The sequence below is a fragment of the Chiroxiphia lanceolata genome, chromosome 8 (genome assembly GCF_009829145.1).
Source record: "Chiroxiphia lanceolata isolate bChiLan1 chromosome 8, bChiLan1.pri, whole genome shotgun sequence".
In the NCBI taxonomy this organism is placed as follows: Eukaryota; Metazoa; Chordata; class Aves; order Passeriformes; family Pipridae; genus Chiroxiphia; species Chiroxiphia lanceolata.
The window spans coordinates 7,101,477-7,122,522 of NC_045644.1; the positions used below are offsets into that span (position 1 = coordinate 7,101,477).

The 21,046-nt window shown below is 42.3% G+C and overlaps 1 protein-coding gene across 3 annotated transcripts in view; it reads left to right on the forward strand.

The window, feature by feature from the left end:
• Positions 1 to 21,046, forward strand: part of INPP5A (inositol polyphosphate-5-phosphatase A) — a 193,204-nt gene that overhangs the window by 127,470 nt on the left and 44,688 nt on the right. For all 3 annotated transcript variants that reach the window (XM_032694962.1, XM_032694961.1, XM_032694963.1), the window contains exon 9: positions 1,160 to 1,244. In XM_032694962.1, coding sequence (XP_032550853.1) covers positions 1,160 to 1,244 — 85 coding nt within the window. The remainder of the gene's footprint in view (positions 1 to 1,159; positions 1,245 to 21,046) is intronic.

Consider the following 21,046-nt stretch of genomic DNA (forward strand, 5'->3'; position numbering starts at 1 on the left):
GGGCAGTGTGTTCTGGGGAGCCTCCTGCCCAGCACTGCTGGATAACCCTGTACCTGTCTGTGTGAGCCCTGCCCCAGGCTCACCTGGGCTTTCCGGCACTGTAACACTTACATGTTCATGTATCCCAGAATGTTCAGTTTATTGCCTGCATTTGTTCCTTAGTTCTCACACCTTGCACACCCAGGGTACCAGGGTGGGGTTTTGTACATTTTGTCTGTGTAAATTCTTTGTGGCTGTGGCAGTTGCATTTTGGGTGTTTTGTATCTTTTTCAGCCACTGATAGGAGATGAATTGTATTGATTCCTGGTTTGAAAATAAGCGTGACTCAGTGGATTCCAAGTGCCAAGATCCCCAGAAGCTGTAAAATTGCAATTGTTGGGACTGCCAAACAACTGTTGTTAACAACAGAACAGCTAATAATGTAATGACAGTTTTTAATAACACAAGATTTGAAAGATGGGCAGTAATGCCGTGTCTCTCTGGGCAGGACTGAGCAAAGGCTTGAGGAAGAAGTTAATCTTCACTGCACAGCTGAAGTGATCACTTGTTAGGTGTTAGCTACAGCCTCAGTCAGTAGTCTGCTATGCACAGCACTGAGAGCTGTCTTCAAGGAACTGTAGCTGAACTGGGAACCAGGGATGCTCCGTGGGATGATGGATGTTTAGCCCTACCACATCACTCCTCATGTGGCTCTTAGAGTACTCACAGACACTGGTAAATGCTACTTAGACATCAGTAAACTCAAACATACTCTGAACTCACCACTAATTCGGGGCTCCTGATTCTTAGATACCCAGCCCAAAACTGTATCCTTAAGCTTTCCAAGCTTCCATGATGCTCTCAGGATTTCCATGACGTCCAAATGCTGCTTCTATGTGATTTGTAGAAACTGCTGCAAACGTGCTTTCCCCCAGTCTGCTCTGTCAGGCAGGAAGGGGAAACCAAATGCACTGTTGTGCAGGGACTGGTGATAGAGTTACCTAAGCAAAGCAAATCAACTGAAAAATAGGCTTAATTAATTGGTCCAGTATAAACTGGTAGTTTTGATGGTTCCAATAATTATTTCTGAGACTGTGCTTAAAGACAGCATGTGTGTTTTTGTGCATCCTTGCATGTATGTAAAGAATGACAGGTTTGTTCTGTTTTCTTTTTTTTCCAGAATTATAGATCAGCGGTTTGAGAAAGTTTCGTATTTTGTCTTTGGAGATTTCAACTTTAGACTGGATGCCAAAGCAGTAGTTGAGGTAGGACTTCTCTTTTTCTTCTGTTGTAGACACTACCAGGTTTGATTTCTCAAATGTTTTTTCCTGTGGAAAGCTAAATGTGACTTAACAAAGTAATGATAATACTGACATCAGACTTTGTCGAGACTACTTTTAACAGGAACATCTGACAAGGAACTAACTGTGACTTTTGCCATCTCCTTAGAGCTCACAGTGCAGTTCCTGCAAGCAGAAGAAGCGCTGGGTTACATTTCTACTCTGGGGAAAAAATGAGAGGCATTTCCTAAATGTCCATGGTAGAACTTCACATTTCAAAGTACAGGCAGCCATCAGTGCCAGTAGCATCTCAGTGTGGAAGGTGACTGGGACATTTGTATTAAAAAAGAATGTACTAAACCTTTTTCGTTATGAGTTGAGATCACCTTGACTTGACTGCTGAAGCTCAGCTCTGGGTAACATGGGGTCAGAAATAATACTCAGCTTGAAAACCAGGTATTCACACTTTAATTCTCACAGGTACTGAGGTGTCTTTTTGGTGTCCTTGCAGGCAGGAATGTATCTTTCAAGCCAAATGTTGTAATTTTGTAAATCAAACAGTGGGAAATAAGTGTCCTGTGTGTCAAAGGCTGGCTCCTCTCATCCAGGGGTGGTACCTTTCTCCTTCCTTACATGGTAATTAGTCCTTCATCTACTGAAAAACAGGAGTTTGACTTTCAGCACTGCATATGGAACTAATAACTTCCTTCTTGGACTCCTTGATACAGTGCAGTCATTTAACCAACAAGCTTAAAGCATAATTGAAACAGAAGTCAAGTCACTAATTCAGAATATACAGCTTCATACTGCACATGTTAAGGGCTAAATCCTGCTCTGCTATGCTGCAGCTGCCACGGTTATCATTCATGTTCAGAGATCACTTGGTTTTGAACTATTACGCCTGTTTTTTCCTCAGTAGTGGTGTGATGGTATTCGTAAGGATGTTCCTGTCTGAGAACACCTGTCAGTCACTGCAGCAGAGTTATCTCCTGCACCCAGTACTGATGAAGGGTGCTTCAAGTTTTTCCTGACTCACTCACTGCCAGCAGTCTTCAGGACTGAAACTGCAGAGGGTGTTTGCTTTGGTACCAATAGATTAAGATTTCTACATTTGTATCTGTGAGTTTCAAAATGAACCAAATCAAACAAAATACTGTCACTGACCCCAGAGGATGCAAACTGAGCGAGCTGCACAACTGAGCACAGGGGGTTCTTACCCTGACACAGAACTCTGCATCTTGGGAATGTTTTACCCCTGCTGGGTAATGTTGCTGCATTTGAGTACACAAGGTGTAATTGGGAGATGAATTAAATTAATTTCCATATTCTTCCTAGTTGAAGTGTGTGCCTCTGTGAGTGCACAAAGCAGTAGAGTAATACAGATTTTCTTTTGCTCTTTTGGAGAAACAGCATACTCCATTAAGCAGAACTTCACACAGCTACTCTGCAACATTATTTAAGCATAATTAAAGGTGATCTAGAAACTTCCATGTATAATTTACACATGCACAGGTAAAGTCACATTAAGTTTGTTTTGTAGTGTTCTGCACTTGGTGCAGTTTATAAATTCGTATGTCACAGATCCAAAAGCTTCAAGAAGTGGTTGTCTCATGCAGTTTGCTCCACAGAAGTGACTGTACAGCACTGTGCCTTGGACTGCTCTGGGCACTGTGACAGTCCTGAGGGAGTCAGCAGTCACTGCACAGCACTGTTCAGCTCCTGGGAGACAGATCACTTCCTAAAGTATAGCTTGGAAGGGCAGGGCTACATCTCTAGTCGGAATTGTACTAGATGGGACCTGATGGTCTAGTTGTGTGTAAGGTATGTATGATCCAGTCCCAAATCCCTTCACAGCATGGTTTGTAGATGGTGTGACTTGGCTGTGCCATTTCCCCAGATCGGGGCAGGGCCTGGCACAGCTGCAGTGGCAGAGCAGGAACAAGAATGGCCAGAGGTGCTCATGTCCCCAGCACGCCGTGCCAGCCCAAGTGTGAGCCTGTGCTCAGCTGGGAACCTCCTGCTCCAAAGAACATCCCAGTCCCTTCTGGCATTTGAACATGTGCCTGTGCAAATGGATATTAACCACTCTCTGGACTATTCAGCAGTGTAGTTAATACTGGGGGTCTTAAGGGTTAATCCATTGACCTGTCATCTTTGTGTATATTACTAAATTTATCGCTGGTTTCCTTGCTGACCTTTTGAATTCCCTCTTGAGACCATAGTGTGCTGAACACTTGGACACTGAGATACTACGAGCAATACGTGTGGAAATACGTGGTGGAAATACAGACTGTGCTTAGAGCAAACACTAAGAATAAAGTGTATTTCTAAAGGATTTCCCAGTTATGCCATATAAAGGCAGAATCTGAGAGCTGTTCAAAATGTGGCGTCCAGACCCCGAAGTGCAGTGTCCTAAATCACATGCCAAAAATGTCACGCTTATTAATTAATAATTAATAGGCAATAAATCATTAATATATAATTTATTGAACATTTATGGGAACCTTAATCTTAAGTCACATTGATTTCCTTGCTAGGAAAATCTGGTTTCCTGTTGCTGGAGTAATGGGGGGGGTGGTGTTACCGGCACATGGGCAATGCCAGGTGCTGTTGCTGAAGTGGCTCCGGTGAATCTTTGAGTGCGTTTGCTGTGTCAGTTCCTGACCCACTCCGGCAGCACTGTCAGGGCCAGATCCTGGCAGATCCTGATCAGACTGTTCAGCTAAGCTAGGGGCTGGTCCCTCTCCATAAAGGAATGGAGCACCAGTGCTTTGCCTTCCATTAAAGTCCAGCCTCGTGGAAGGAACCTCCCTGTTCCAGCCTGCAAAGCACAGACACCTGGTGCTGCTGCCAGCTAGCCGTGCCTTCAGGGAGTGCCTGAGGACATCCTCTGCTCCTCACCTTTCGTGCCATGAGGGTTTCCAAAAGTAACCCTTGGAGGTAGGAAGTGTATTTAGTAAGGCAATAACTGCAAAAGAAAGATCTACATTTCTGTGGGTTTGATCTCCAAGACCTGACTGTTCTGTCTGATGGCCAGATAACTTCAATTAATCCTGCACAGGCAAAGGTGGCCAAGGATTTTACTTTGCCTACTGAATTTTTTTTTAAATGCTAGACTTTTTGGGTGGTGCAGCATTCTGATTATTTGCCCACTGCTTCAAGGTATCTTCCAGCACCTCTATTCCCAGCATATATGGAATTGTTTACAACATAAAAAATTATAATGACTTTTATATTAGTTTGCCTATGAATTCTAGTCTATATCAGCTTCTCTGCACTGTCTCTAGTACAAGTACTGTCACAGCATTTCACAGAAACATGAATTGATGTTTCTTTATGTAGAAGATGGTTCTCTTAACTTTTCCAGGAGTTCTGTTCTCATCTGTTTTAAAGCTAACACAGACAGGTCAGCATAATCTTTACACTTTTTAGAGGTACAATGCACATTTATAGTAGCGTGCATGACAAAGGTACCTTTTCTACTTCAGGAAAATTGTCTTCTAAAGTCGAATTAAAAGGAGATTTGATGAGGTGACTTTAAAGAAATTTGCAGCAACAGTGAGACATACTGTAGGCTGAGGTTGAAGAATATTCCAGAAATTTAAAAATTATTATGAGTTAGTGCTTTGGTTCATAAAAAGATAATAGGGTACAGGCTTGTAAGTTCTGAAATTAAATTACTTCTACTACTTGGCTGTCATCTGAGTAAAACCAGAATAATAAAATCCCTGGACACATTAAGGGTAAGAAGGGAACGGGAGGTTGTGGAGGAATGATTGAGGAGGTTTATTACAAAGAACTGGTTCCTTTGGGTTTTGGTGAGAAATTAGAGAAACAAAGTGACTATGAGAGACCACGTGGAGGAAATAAGTTAATTCTCTGCTGTCAGTCCTGGGGAACAGGCTGCTCTCTCCTTTAGTGGCTGCTGCAGAGCTCACAGGGTTTCATGCTGTGACCGGGTCCAAGGCCATTCTGATCTCTACTTTTACCTCTCTATTTTTTGACTGAAACAACTTATTAGCATCTAATATTTTCTGTAAACTCCACGAACACTTGCTGGTGTAAGTGTGGAAGCAGAATTGGTCCCATAAATCTCTCCTTGACTCCTCGTTCATGTGGATCTGTGGAAGTGCCAGTGAGAGGGTTGTGATCCCCGTCAGTACGTGGATGCTGACAGAGCTGCCCATGCACCGTGTCCATGTGGGCTGGCACTTTGGGTCTGTCACATGCAGAGCTGCTCTTTCCCCTTCCTTGTTGGGGAAGTTTTAAAAAAGAGAGATTTCCCCTTCCTACTGGTCCAGGAGCTCCTGTGCTGGAGCCTGGTGGTACCTGCAGCGTGTCTGTCCAGAGCTGCCTCCTCTCCTGTTCCTGCCCAGCCCGGAGCATCCCATCACAGCCTCAGCTGTGCTCATCGAGAGAAGCATTTCTCCTTCTGTCTCAGTGAGCCAGTTTACCAGTCCTGCTCTATTTAAGTCACCATTAAAGTGTTTTAGGTGGGTCTAGAACAAGGAAGAGTATTTTTTTGGTCAGCTGGCCATGGTAACGATCTGTAATAATCTTTCAGAATTACTGTATTTTCATATTTAAAAAAATCCACACTAAAACTCTTACCTATAAGTCTTCCTAATCCATTTTAGGAAAGTAAGCTTATTTTGACTGGTTGGGAATGAAACCCTGTTTCTGTCTGAGACTGCTGATTAAAAAATCTGTTAAAGTTCCTTGTACTCCCAGGGAAAAAAGAAATGTAGTTGTGTGCTCCTCAGTCCCAAGAACTGCAGCTCAGTAACGCAAAGCTCAGTTTGCAAACTATCAGGCTTTAGGGGAAAGCCACATTAATTGCAAAATCCATTTACTCTAGGTAAACCATATCCTTGCCTCGTATCCAGGAAAAAACAGGGCATTTTGTTAGGGTTGGTGGTAGGTGAGCTGGAGAGGGATTAAGTGTATCGTATATGAACATTTGTAAAGGTACCAACAGGATTCCAGTCGTTTTGGCCTTCAAAAAACTTTCAAACTCTACCTGCAGAACAAAAAGCAAAGTTCTCCTCTTAAAACTCAGAGTTCACCTTGTCCACCCACCCTGTCTGCTCCATGTGTTACACTCAACCAGGATATTTCCTTTCTAGATTTCTACCAAGCAGCCCTTTGGTAAGCCATGACTGGAATTGCTGATTAAACGTTTTTTAAAAGGTAATAACTGCTCATAAGTAGTTGCATATCTGGCTCCATCATTCACTTACACTGTGCCTATCTGCCACCTCTGACCATGTGATTTTATATTATCCAGTAAAATAGGAATGACTTCATTCTGGCATGACTTTTTAGCTCCCACTGTATCGCTGATGGCTACAGTGAATCACATAATTTCCATTTGATCACAGAGTCTTGGCACAACATGGTCTTTTGTTCTGAAAAAGCCAGTGATGGTATTGTACCCCTTTACTCAGTGAACTTGGGCTAGCAGAATTTGGAGGAGCAATCCTGTCACTGCCACAATGTGTGTCTGCAAAACCTCCTCCTGTGAGACACCTCTTGCTCTCTTTTGAATAAACATCTCTTGTTCAAAGTAAAAGCTGATGAACAGCTTTTCATGTCTGATTGCTTTAGATCTTACTCAAATCTGAAGAAATATTTTAAGTTGAACTTGTTTCATCCTGAGCTTTGGACACTAATGAGGATCTCCAGCCAACAACTGACCCGTTAATAATTGTCATTAAAAAGATTAATAGTTAATTAGGGAATTAGCACTGATCTGGAAGGCTGATTCCCAGTGAGGTGGTCAAGTGGATGTGGATACTTGATTACCTCCTCATTGTTACAGGTGGGCTTCCCTGGACAAAACAGGTCACCTGGCAGGAGAGACTCTTGCAGTACCAGAGCCATCCCCAACCACCTGGCTGTCTTGTCAGGTGCATATATTTGTGTGTGTGTGTGTTTATCTAAGTAGTATTTGCAGAAGATGCTTTGAATACATCAGGAAAAGGGCATGTTAGAATTGCATGTTCTTATTGTTACAAACACAGAAGTAATTTCTTTTTTTTTAAATTCTGACTTTTTCTCCTTTGACAAGTGAGTAGTCAGGAGAAACCAGTAAAGTGTGATTGCATTAAAAGTACTAACATAGCATGAAGAGTACATGTATGTAGTTGTGGGCATATGCAACTGTGCTTCTCTAACCCAAACCACACCAGACACTGTTACTTTTCCTGGGCAGTGATGATGTGCAGGTGTCTACACGTGTTCATTTAGGATCTCAAGTGCATCCATTTAATTCATGGCCAAGTGGTAAAAGCTCCTGTAGGTCCTGCTCCATAGTGGCTGGTAGTTTAAAACTGTAATACGGTTCCCTTCTTCCTGCAGTAAAGTGATACTAATCCATCATTGTAAAAGAAGAACCACAGTGCTTTATTTCTGAGATAAACCTGCACATAATGAAATAAATAAATAAATAAAACTTACAAGCTTCAGATCATATTTTCATTCCAGTTAGAAAAGCACAGAAGATCCTGGATTGGTTTTATCTTCTCAGACAGTTCATTGTAAATACCTTCCTCTCATAGAGATTTTAATGTTCTTTACAAGCTCAAAGAAATGCTGGGGAAAAAATCCTGTGTAAAATGAAAGTGTAATAAAGATTTGTTAAATTAAAATGCATACAATTTCAGGTCTAGTAAGGAGAGTTTTATTAATGAATGTAAATGGCAACAACACATCTGAGGCACCTGCTAAATGTTCATTATAAATTACTCTCATAGACATTGTGATGAGTTTCATATTGTAGCCAGACTTATAAAAGCATGCAGATTGCTTCCCCAAGGGACTGTATATTTACTTAACAGTGTAGTTAATTGCAATTATTTATTTTCCAGTGATTGCAAATGGCTTCTGCATTAAAGATATATGTGGCTATTAGGAATTATTCAATTACCTCTCTTTTTCTCAGTAGTCTAAAGCAAACCTGAGCGTGGATTCCCAGAGGTCAGTCAGTAGTGTATTAACTCAATCTGCTCCTCAGCTTTCTGCTGGGGCCAAGCTCTGTAGCCATGAGTCCTCTCAGCAGAGCAAGCTAGAGAAGTACTCATTACCCAGCCCTGCAGCTGATTTTTTGACGTCTTCTGTTCCATCCTGATGCTGCCACAGTTATTGGCAAGATTCATAGGAGGTTAATTAAATCTATCTTCAAAACAACGAGGGGCCAATGAGCCATATCCTCGTTTCAGTAGTAAATTAAGTGATGCAATTGTTTCTGCTTCCATCACAGATAAGGGGAGAGATGAGTGAATGGATTGTTCTCTGACTGCCTCCTTTGGGGCCCCAGAGGGTCTTGGAGCATGTGGTCAACCTGCTTTTAATTTGTGGCCACAGGAAGGAATGACACTGCTATCAGCAGGCAGAGGTCCCACCCAGCGTCACCGTGTGAAGGATGACACTGTAAAAACTAACAGGGTCTCTTTGAGCAGGGCTGAGCAGCCCCTCCTGCTCCAGATGCAAATTAATACAAACACGGTGACAGAGCAGAACGGAAAAGATGATGTGTTCATCAAACTTGGCACTGCCGGGCCATAATTAAAACGTACACAAATTAAATACAATTATCTCGTGCTTTCTAGTAGGGCAGAGCATCATTAAGCTAATTAATGCTGCGGTCTGTAAGCTGGGCCCACGGCTGTGGCTGTCGCCGTGGCTGTGGGTGGCAGCTGTGCCCTCAGCTGCAGTGACAGCGGGTGACAGCGGTGCCAGCAGCGCCCGTCCCCAGCGCCCACACCTGCCATCCATCCATCCATCCATCCATCCATCCATCCATCCATCCATCCATCCATCACCTGCTGGCATGGGAACAGTCCCAGCGCTTCCGACTGCCAGAGATGTGCCCGTAGGCCAGCGCCGAGGGCAGGGGATCCTGAGAGCACACAGCAGCTCCAAGTGTGTGGTTCAGACACCGTCCCCAGACTCTGAATGAGCAAAGAAAGCTCCTGGAGCACGAGCATCTCTCATCAGGGTTGTGTGGGTACCTGTGAGCTCCCGACAAAGCAGCCAGAGTTATCTGCAGGGACCTAGCAGCTTCCCCCAGGTTGGCAGGTCCAGAGGCTGAGACTTCGGGCACATGGAAAAATGGCCTGACCAGTGACTCCCAGTTGATAAGATGCTGATGCCAGATCTAGGTATCTGCTGCAGCCTGCCTGAGTGTAACTGCTCATCTGTCTGAGGGAGGCAGGTTCATCTCTGCTGGATGATGTACTCATTAACAAACAGACCAAGACGTGTTTGCCAAACTTTTTGACATGGCCAGGGTTTTGCACCTGTAACATGGGGAGTTGTTGGAGTTGGAATACGGGAGGCACTTCATTCAACACTCTACCTTTAAGCGTTGGCAAGCAGCTGTTCTCAGTCAGGGCAAGGATGCTCATGGTACAGCAGGGACTGGGGCTAGAAAAACACACATATAACCAACCAGTAATAACATCTGGACTTCAAAGTTACCAAAGCAGGTGTAATTTTAATAATTGAATGGGGTATTGTAATGCGTAGTGTAAGTCTGTAATGAGTACTTAAGTGAAGCCATCTATTGATTGGGTTTTTGCTTATATCTAGCATAGAAACTCATCAGCTTAATGGAGGCAAAATATCACCTGGGTAGATGCTGTAAAATACCTTTTTTTAGAATTATGTCATTTTAGAAGAACTGCAAAAAAGGCATTCTTTTTACATTTCACTTTATTTCTGGGTGTTACTGTGATACAAAATTTTAACATCTATGGATGAATTATGCACTAGTATTTGAAAGGCACCCACTGATGGTATAAAAGAAAAGGAGAGTGGGGGAAGGAAAGGCTTGCACTCTGCATATGTGCAGTATATCAAAATCATGTGTGCACCTATTTTCATTATCATAAATGGACATCTAGAAGGAATTTAAAGAAAACCAAACCCACCGGGTATTAAAGAATGATATTTTGCTTGCTTATCGAAAACAAAATTGGGGAGAAAGAATTTGGTATCTATCTGAAAATCAAGGAGCGGGATCATATGTGCCTCTATCAGCGACTCTTGTTGCAATGGCCAGTTTTATTCTTGAGTTAGAAATACAGTAAGAGTTGATGAACTGAGTGCACAAAATCTCTGGATGTGCGCGTACCTACGTTAAAACATGTAAAAAATTCCTCTAACAGATTATTACCTGAAAGTATTTTTTCTCAAAAGTCATAGAAAAGTGCACTAAGGAACGAAGATCGATATTTTGTGAAAAAAGAGCAACCTTATTTTTATTTAGATTTGGATGCACATTTAGTGTTGCTGGGAGAAAAGCTCTGTCATTACTGTGAAGTTTGCAGTGGCACCTTCTGAGCACTGACAAGTGGTAAACGGGACAGCCTCAGGGTGAATGGACAAACTGTGATGCCTAAAGTGTGTAAAACTCATTTGTAGTGGGACATTATACCTCGATGCTGCAGTGTAGGACAGAAAGACATACTGTTATCAGGGACAGAGTAGCTTTTTGACACGTTACAAACTTTATTCATTCCTGATTTTCAGGGGGTTCTAAATAAAAAAAGATATTAGTAAAGTTTAAGGGAAATAAACCTGGTGGCTTGACAAGGAGTAAATAAAATGTGTAGTCTTTAGTCAAAGAAATCCTCTAATTCAGGTTTTTTTAAAGAAAGCACATACCAGAACAAATTCTCTTGCCAGACTGAATTTTTCAACTCTGTTTAGTAGTTGAATGAAATTCTTCTAACACTGCAACCTCCTGCTAACTTCAGTGTACTTTGTATCTCTCAGGTCCCTGCCTGTCCCATTTCTTTCCTTTTCTTTAACACATTCCTCAGTATGTAATTATCACTCAGTAAATCCACTTTTATATTATTTCTACTTGATTCCATCCCACTCAAACATACATAAAAATGACAAAAATGCCTGTTTCCACAGTTGAATGCTTACTCATCAGCCAGTTGTTGGATTGGCCCTTGCAAGAAGAATTTAAGTCCTCCCATGTTTGGTTCTTTATGGGATCTCTGCCATGGAGCTGTCGGGATAAAGGTGTCCAGAATGTTGTTGGATTGTACCTGCCTGCACATATAGACATGCACAGCTCCTCAGCAGACAGATTTGTTTCTCTTTCTTCCAGCTTCTTCAGCCCTCTCAGCAGTAACATTGCCTCACAGGCAAATGGATCTGGTCCCAAAGTCCCTATTTCCCTGCCAATTAGCATAGATATCAGTATTCATTTTAAGAAGGTTCAGAAAACACACCCTGAACTGCTCAGCACCACGGAATAAGCATGTGCTGCTCCTTACTTTTATCTTCTTCATGGTTCTTCCTTTGTTATTTCTGTAGCAAAGAGGTAAGAAACAGGCCAGCAGATTCTGTTCCCTGACCCCTCTGAGAAGGACTCACACAGTGGTAATTTCTAAAAAATTTGTGTTCGATGCAGGTCTTCATTGCATTTTATGATTTTGTATGTTATTAAAGGAAATGCTGATTTTTCAATCCACATGCTGTAGCCACAAATCTGTCTTTATTAGTATTAGTAATACAGACAGCAATTTTACCTTTCTCAGAATACAGTTTCCCATAATGTATCATTTTCCCCAGCCCCAGTTTGAGATGAGAATTTGACACTTCAAAGCAAAATATGCAAAATGGCAGCCCAGGAATCTGAAATCAACTGTAATAGTTGCTATAACATTTAGGTTGCTCCTTCTCCAAGGAAAGAAGGATTGTTTTTTAAAAATTCTGAAAAGCTTCCTGGCCCTTTGTGCAGCGTCTGTTCAGTGGAGACCTTTAAAGATTTTCTCTTCCTCCTGTGAATGAAGCAGCAGCTGGAAGGAGGAGCTAACATGTTGAATTCCACCATTTCTCCCTCAGGTGTTCCAAGGTCAGGTAAAAGGGCTCCAGCCACTGGCAGAGAGCAGGGGGGCTCAGGAGCAGTCATACCCCCCTCCAGGCTCTTTGGTTACATTCAGTGTGAACTGTATGCACTATTTTACCCTGATGTAGACACTTAGTAACTGGGGATTTTCTTAGCTGGAGGGTAGGCTGTAGGAGTTCAGATGAACAGGGAATGAGGTGATGGTGGGACCGTTCTCCTGCTGAAGGACTGAAGGGCCACTGGGAGAACACCTTGCAAGTGTCACCTCTGTGAAATGGGGAACCTTTGGTACCACATGGCCAGAGAGGTTCCTCATGTCCTTCACTGTGTGAAACATTTCTTAAATCTGCAGCCTGACCAGGGAGATCAAATTTGTTCCTTCTCATATAGAGACCAAAAGAGTGGGAGGGGAGTGGGATTCAAGTTCTGGTAGTGACTGAGACCTTATCTCTTGAGAAAATTTTAGCCTCTAATCTCCACATTATTTAAGATGTAATCCTCAGTTCTTGCATTACTGCTTACACAGGAACTCTGTTAGGATGTCATTTACAGCTCTTATGAGCTTTCACAAGGCTCATTAATGTGGAATATTTAAATATGCAAAGCCGTTAAGGGGTTAAAACCAATTGTATGAAAAGAGATTATAGGATCTTTATCACATGTTGTTTATCTGATCAACAGTTAACAATTTAAGACAGTATTATCCTAGTAAAAAGAAGATTTGTTTCAGATACTGACATAAACATCCCCTCATAATAGTGGCTTTTCATTTACTGTGTTGCAATGTACCATAAGCTTAAAGGCACAACAGCTTCTTTGTGTGTCTCAATAGTGCCTGTCCAGAGTGATGTCAGTCAATTTTTGACCTATACAGTCTGATGTTATTTTCAACAATAATGGAATAGATTTTTTTTTTCTTTAATGGATAAGAGTATGCCAATAAAATCCTTGAAAACTACCGTTTTCCTTCATGGTGTCTTCCTCTGGAAGAACAAGGTATATTACCCATGTGGACCTTTCTGCAAAGTCATGTTTCATCTGGCTTCTGCTGGCTTTTGTTGTTTCCTTTGTGGCTGACTTTCCACACTCTTGTGTAACTTGCCCTTTCAGTGGGACAAATAAACACTAACAGTTAAATAGCACTTTCTGGTAGAGGTTGAGAAATACACAGTATGCATGAGACAGCCCCCTGGTAGGAGTAGATTCTGAGTTCAGCCTCTGTGATGGCACTCTTGGAGCCCACATAAAAACTGTTTGAGGGATCAGCTCCCTTGTACTCCTTGGAAACTGTTCCTTCAAGGTGGGAGAAAAAACTGTGGAGTGGGCCATGGTTCTTTTGGGGCACACAGAATACCTCAGGTGAGGGCCCCCCTTCCTGGCACACACTGCTGCGGGTGATGCTCCCCATCCCAACACTTCCAATCCCAGTACTCCCCATCACACACAGAGGCAGCGGGAAGAGGCAGCACGCTGACACACCTCAGTGTCACTGAAGGATGTGCTCAGCCTCTGTTGCTTTCCTGCCAGACAAGGGTGGAAATCAGCCTCTTGGAGGGAAGACATCCCCCTGAGCTTTCTTGGCCCCTGCCAGGCAGAGCTGTCAGGAACACAGGCTGAGGCCTCGGCACTCAGCCTGCCCACGCAGTTCAGTGCAGGAGGGCTGCTCAGGGGCTCTGGGACAATTCCCATCATCTCCTGTCCAGACCTCACACAGCCTGTGTGCTCTGGAGCACAGCAAATAGCTCTCAGATGGGCAGAGGCTGTTAGTTTGCTCTCCAGCCTCAAGAAGGGATTACAGAACATTGCTGCTGGTTCCATCCAACCAGCTTCAATCCTCACCCTGTTCTGGCACTTGGATCCTCCTGCTCCCTTAGGGACGGTAAAGAAATGCATACACTGAGTGAATTCTTTATGGAAATCACATGTTTCTATAATGCTATTTCTAGATTACTTTTATTCATATAGCCCTAATACTTCCCTGAAAGTTAAACCAGATTTAATTCTTTGTTTTCAGCTGAATGCAGTGTAACTGTAGTATTGGCATTAAACTTGCAGAACACAAACATAACCTGGATTGAGTTGGACTTTGGTGTGGATCTCATATTTCTCCCTCACTGTAATTTGGGGTTTTTTTTAGTCATGAAGTTCCCTCAGCACAGCCCTTAGCTGCCCTTGGAGAAACATCTCCAGAGTGCAGCTGCACTGCTCTCTGTGCCTTCCCTTCCGTGGGAACCACAGAATGTGCAATCCCATCCTTGGAACAGAGTGCAGTGTGTGCTAAATGCTTGAGTGACAACAGCTGAACTTCAGCAAGCCAAAGGTCCAGAGTATACAAGAGATTTAAATTAAAGATTGCCAAAGTGGGATGGAAATTTGTTTTTCTTCTGTCTGCCAGGTATTTTACATTATATAAAATGAATACTAGATGATAATTGCCAATATGGTGTCTTGTATTGATTTAATTCAATAAGCAGCTTCACCTCCACCTTTTGCATGCACTTGCCTTAAAATATATGCATTATGAAGGCAGTGATTCAAAGTCTTTAGGAAATCAATATCCAGACAGGATTCTGTTCTTCAAATATTGACAGCAGAATAACTCTAAGAAACAATGACAAACAATAAAAGCAGGGGTAGACAAAATTAAGGCTGTAATTCTATTGTAGTCAGACTCTGCAGAAGGTTCAAACCTCTGCCTGATGCTGCGTGTTGTGTGTGCTGCAGCAAACAGCCAGCGTTGGCCCCTTGCTGTCAGAATTTCTGGTAAAACCTGAGACCGCTGAAATGAAAGGCAATTTCTGCCAATGATTTCTGTAGAGTTGGCTGTTTCAGTTGATTTTTTGCCAATAACTTGCAGAATTTTTTTCAGCCATGAGCGTGCACTGAGAAGTACAGATGGATATATGTAGCCTGTTACCATTAACATTGTTCTCACCTTTGATAATTTCTCTAGAACTAAATGGAACTTGCATCAAAGCCTGTTTATTACAGGTTTTTAACTGAGCAGCTCTGTGTACTAATTTATCGTGGGTTTATAATGGTAATTTTAAAATCCTTTAATACAGGCAGATGAATTTCTTGTGAGTATACTTCTGAGAAGTTAAAGGATGCCCCTTATGGAGTAAACATGTCACAGTTAGTGCAAACCATATTTGTTGTTTAGTTCATACAGTTCTGAAATCACGTTGCTATGGATAGTTCAGTGTTGCAATTACAAATAATACTACAGTATTAGCAGTCATGCAGAAAAAGCATTCTTTCAGTGCCATTCAAAAGCCTAGTCTGTCTTGGTTTTCTCACTCTGAAATACCTGATGACAATCCAAAAGTCGAGATAATGAGTAGTGAGTATCCACTACATAAATATGAGAACCTCTTTTCAGTAGGTGTGGAAGGCTTATCAAGGGTAACTCTTTCCAGTATTACCCCACTTGTAAATGTCATTGATGAGCCAGCAAGATTTATTGTTAATTTCTGTCCTTTATTTTTGCGGTTTTAACAAGTGCTGAATTGACAAGGTGTCAGTATTGTACCCGAGTAAAATGTTCAAGAGCTCTGCTCACATCTGGTAGTAGAAAAATCATTAATGTTTTCTGGGAATGTACTGGAAATCTCTTTACCTTGACATATCTCTGTATAATTTAAAAAAGAAGGAAAGCTTTGAGCCACCAATGCCTGGGTGATGTTTCCTGACCGTTAGATCAGTCATAGTCAGAAGGAGTTTGAGCAGTAAGACTGGCCAACTATAATTGCTCATCTGTAGCCAACAGACTTTAAAGTTGGTTTAGAACAAACTGGAGTACCTGGGACATTGCAGAATGCTAGAAGAGTGATAGATTTCTTCCTGTAGTTAAGAGGAAAGAAGGGAGGGAAGCACTGAGCAAGATTCTCATTAGCTGAAGACTCGTTAGCTTAGACATTCATTTCAGGGAAACTAATGGAAGAATTGGTAGTGAGAAAAAAAATTGAAGGATAAAATGCAGCCATAAAACTTGCTTGAATAAGACAGTTTCTTTTGAGATTAACAGCTTGGATGAAAGTGGTGAAGTGAAATCAAATGATCCTATGGCAAGATGAGTTCTGAAAACATCATGTTTAAATTTGTGCTGGGCTGTGTTGCACTGGCAGAGCAGTAGGAGGCAGGGCAAACAGCTCAAGCTCAGCTCCCATGGCAATGCCATGGCATAATCAGTCCGGCATCTTTAGGTATGTTTTTTTAATTGGGAACTTGTTTTTGCATGTGGCTGCCAAGCTGGTGTATTGAAATCCATCTCATACTTCCACCGTGTGTATTGCAAAGGCATCATTTGGTGTGACAGGAGAGAGAGCAAGGCCCTGTGTCCTCTTCCCCAGACCCTAGGCCGGGTCTGGGTGCCAAGGAGGAGTCTTCTTTCAGAGCTCGTAGGGCCAGGTGTGCTGAGCCAGGCTTCCTTAGACCTGCACTCAGGTTAACCCTGGCTGTTGGGCACAGGATTTCGCGGGAATGTGCAGTCAGAAGGCTGCGGTCTCACACTCTGATGTGTTTACAGCAGTGTCCCCCTTCCTTCTATGTCTAAGTGACATTTAGAAGCCGCTAAAGGACAATTTAAAATGAAAAATCATACATGGGAAATTAGCCACAGGAGTGATTAATAAGAGCTTCTTTTTCTGGAGCAGCTGCCAGAGGAATTGGTGAGTGTCCCGTGTCTTTCCAAGAGGTTAAGCCTTTTTGAAAGTATGTTTTAGTCAAAGAGGTGCCATTTGCTTCAGTTCAAGAGGAAATTGGTGCGATGTAGGGTCTGGTGTATATGATTAGACAAGACAAATGCATGGTCACTTCTGGCTGTAGCTTTGGCTTGTGATTTCTTAAAGCTTCCTGAGCAGACTTAGATAACTTTGGTCTCAGCTTTGCTTGTCATTAAAATAATTTCAGCTGAGTTTGATGCTGGTGAAGGAAGATACCACTTCTTTATTTCTTTACTATGTGCATTTCACTGATGCTAATCACCAAGTTAAATCTACACCTGACCACAAGCAGCTGATGGAACATTCCTTTTAGCCATCCACTGTATCCCTGATAGGGACAATCAATAGGTAAAATCTGTGCAAATGAGCGGAGTTCAAGTGAGGGCTACCCTAAACAGGACTTAAGCTATGCACCCGCCTTTGTGCCAAATTTTTCAGGGTTTTTTTTTCTCCTGTAATGAATCCATGTATTTTGTGCATTGGAGCATGGCATGGGGCCTTTTGGATGGCAGGCTCTTCAAGAGAGAGGAAGAAAGTTTTAATCACAAAAGCAGAAACTTCAGTCGGAGAAGTGATTCCACACTTTGTTTCGTTTGTAAATGGTGCGTTTTGGCTTTTGTGAAACAGAACCCGGGTCCAATTCAGGACAGCGCTTCAGGGATTCTTTCCATGGGGCTTTTGAGTCTGAAATAGTGCACATGAAAAGAGCAGGAGATTGAACATAATTTGTTCCAACAGCTAGTCTAAGATTTTTTCCAATCAAGATTCTTTCAGCATATTCCTCTTTGTTGAGCTATAAGCAGCTTTTAAAATAATGGCATTAGCCTATATTTCAGGGCTTCGCTGGGTGTTCCCAGCTCTGGTGATTAGTTACGAGAAATAGAAATGCCTGTATTGTAATCTTTTAATGGCTATGGGAGACTTGTAAACTAAGTTGAGATTTGAGCAATTTGGAGATTTCAAAATGAGCTGTAGAGTTCATTGAGAAAGAAAAATGCATCATTGAAATTCATGGTGCCACTTTGGTTTTCTTTGCTGAGATTTATCAGTGAAAGCCATATTGCTTTCCCTTTGCCTTTATTTAAAGCTCTTCAATACATTGTTTTTAAGGTCCATTTCTTTTACAAGCTTTTCCTTTCAGCTTGCTCAGGGTATCGGGTCCTATGAACATCTGTTTGTGCCTAAAATCAGTGAGGACCTGGACTGTATCCTGCCTCCCTCCTCCCCTTTGTTTCCAGAGGCTATTGTTTCCGATTTCATGCTATCAGAGGGGCTGCATGTTTTCCTGTGTGAAGTTGTCAGAGAGATAAAAGCACAGGAGCAGGGTCACATTTCGAGGGATGGGCATGAAAAATTGGTAAAATGTATCTTGAGGGCCACCCACAAGACTTGATTGAAGAAATTCAGAAGTAGGGAGTAGAATTGTCATTTTAAAATTGTGGAGATTCCAACCTGGAATACGTAGTGGTGAAATAAGTGTTTAAATGGCAGAAATCCCTTATCAGATTTACACTTAATTGACTTATTACTGTTAGGTAGCTTGAGAGCTTTGTAACACAGAAAATACCATCATCTTCACTGTGATGCCTGCCTGTGTCCCTTCGGTACAAGAGAGAGGGGCCAGAAGCTTTAAGGCTTGTTTTATACCTTTCAGCCACCATAATGCACTGGGGAAAAGAGAAGCAGTAATGGAGGCGTCTACCTGGCCAAAATGGTCAATATAGAATCACAGAATCATTAGGTTGTATGACACAAGACCTGCAAGGAATACAGTAAGGATGATGATGAAAAAGACAAATAGTGCAGCTTATTTAACCTAATGAAACACATTTTCCAGGAAGGAAGCACAGTACTATCCGTGTAACTGTGTCTGTGCTTTATAGAGCTGCAGACCATGGTCAGCCCAAACACACTTATCCTTTTACTGACATGAGTTCCAGAAGTGGCCCCCTGGTTTGGAAGGATGCAGAGCAGTTCAGGTGCAGAAGGAGGGAAGAGCTGTGCTCACACACAGCTGTCTGGGCAGCTCAGCACTGTCCTCCCCTCCTGCAGTGACACAGCAGGAAGAGCTACAGGTGTCTTACAGGTGTTCTCTGAAAGGACTAAGCAACCAGGAAAAAGCTGTGCCTGTCCCTAACTTAGTGTCAGCAGAGCTAAGGCAGTGCCTTGCTAGTCTGTCTGGTTTATCTTAACTTTTCACTTAGGTCTCTACGAGGTATGAAATGAAGTTTAACAGTGCTGGTGTTGTAGGTCAAGGATGCACTAAGATGGTTGCTTTTATTTTAGAAGCTTAGTAATGAGGATTTTGTTAAAGCACATGACAAGAAAACAAATGAAATATGTAAGTTGTACTTTTTCCAAGGCAGCTGATAGATAAGGGACGCCAAGCAAGGCGTTCTCTTGCTGCCAAATTACTAAATGATATATGTGATACAAATCAACCTAATACTGGAATTTTAAGGACATATATTTTTTTCTATAGCTTTTTTCCAAAGAGAACTCAATTATTTTTCTTACGTGCATACATTATTTTGCAATTTAATATGAGAAATCAAGTATACATTCTGAGTTTTGTTGAATTTATCAGCATTTTTGGCTATGGAAATTCAGGGCGGGGCACTAATATGCAGACTTTTTTCCACTTTGGTAATATAGCGGGAAAAATTGCTAAACATGTTTTAGAAGTACAATAAGTATTGAATTTATATCCTGTATTGTAATTCTTATGGATATTAATTTGTTTATAAATAGAAAAAGGAGAAAGCTGCAACACTGCAAATTGTGTAGCACTTTTGTAGGTGAGTTTAAAGAAGAGCACTCTGTGAGTACTTTTAAATAGGAATATCACTTATGAGCACTCAAGTTTAACTTGCAGTGACCTTGGTCAGGGTTCTGGGTCCCACTGCAGGAGTGGCTGTGGAGGTGACATTCCCTGCCAGCCCATGTCTGGGGCACAGAGGGGACCTGCCCCCAGAGTGCTGGCCCTGAGAGGTTTCTTACACCCAGGAGTCCCTGGGGGTCCTGCCAGCCCCAAGGCTGCCATGTGTCCCTGTGCTCCTGCTCAAGGCAGGCAGCAGAGCGCATCTCAGAACAGGCGTGAGGAGACACCTGGGCACAAGGTCACACCAGCACAGTTCCAGTTTGTGGGGCAAAGGGATAATCTGTCTTTCTCAGCATGACCACCACATCTTCATGTCTTGCACTGCTTCGAGTATTATGGAGAGGAACTTTAACACTGCTGATAACCCCCATTTCTGGTCTTAATGGGTGTGAATTCTTTCTGAAATCATAGCTTTTTTATACCAGCAGTTTTCTTTGGCCTACCTGTCTGATTTTGGATGGGTAAAAGAATCCACTTTGTCTCAAAAGGGAAAAGAGCAAAGCCTAGAGTAAAAATTAATAGCACATCTTAAAATCCATTACAACATCTCCCTTTTTTCTGACTAAAAGTGAGTGAAAAAGGCCTCTCTAGAGGAAATAAAGAAGAAGTTATTACAGCTTTCACTTTTTTGTAGAGTATGAAAAAGCTTTCTGTATGTTAAACAGTCTTGTGGACATCTGGCATGATTGGTTTTAATCTGCTGACTAAAAAGTCAGGATTAAATCTTGCTTTACACCTCTTTGTATTGCGGTCAGTAAAGTGACAGAGCTGCCCTGAAACAATGGCACTACTTATTCCACCCAATATGCCATGTGGTAGATCACCCCCTTTTTCAGCACCACTTCTCTGCAAAGACAATGAAGCATCTGGTGGGGTTTTCCTGTGTCCAAGATATTTTTTGTCAGTAATTTCACTCAGCCGCTCTGCTTAGCTCTCCCTCGGTGCTACTTTTTGAGACGGGGTTTGCCAAATCCAGTGGCAAGAGGTCAGGAGGCCAAAGTGATGAATTTTTATGTGCCTGTTCCTTGTGTTTCTGCTCAGTCATGATTCTTTGCGCGCTGTGCTGCCTCTGAAAGGGAGCCACAGTGAGCAATTTGTCCTCCCGGGCTGTGGAGAATGGGGAGGCAGATGAGTTAAAGTGGCGTGTACGACTGCGGACAGAGCCGCGCACAAATGTTTCCTGACGGCCGAACAGAATCCTCCTGTCACTATTCAGCGCGAGAGGGGCTTGGGAGATTTGTAGCCTGTTGGCTTTCGATCAAGTGACAAATGAATTTAACAGCACTTAAAGATACAGCAGAAAGAATAGCAC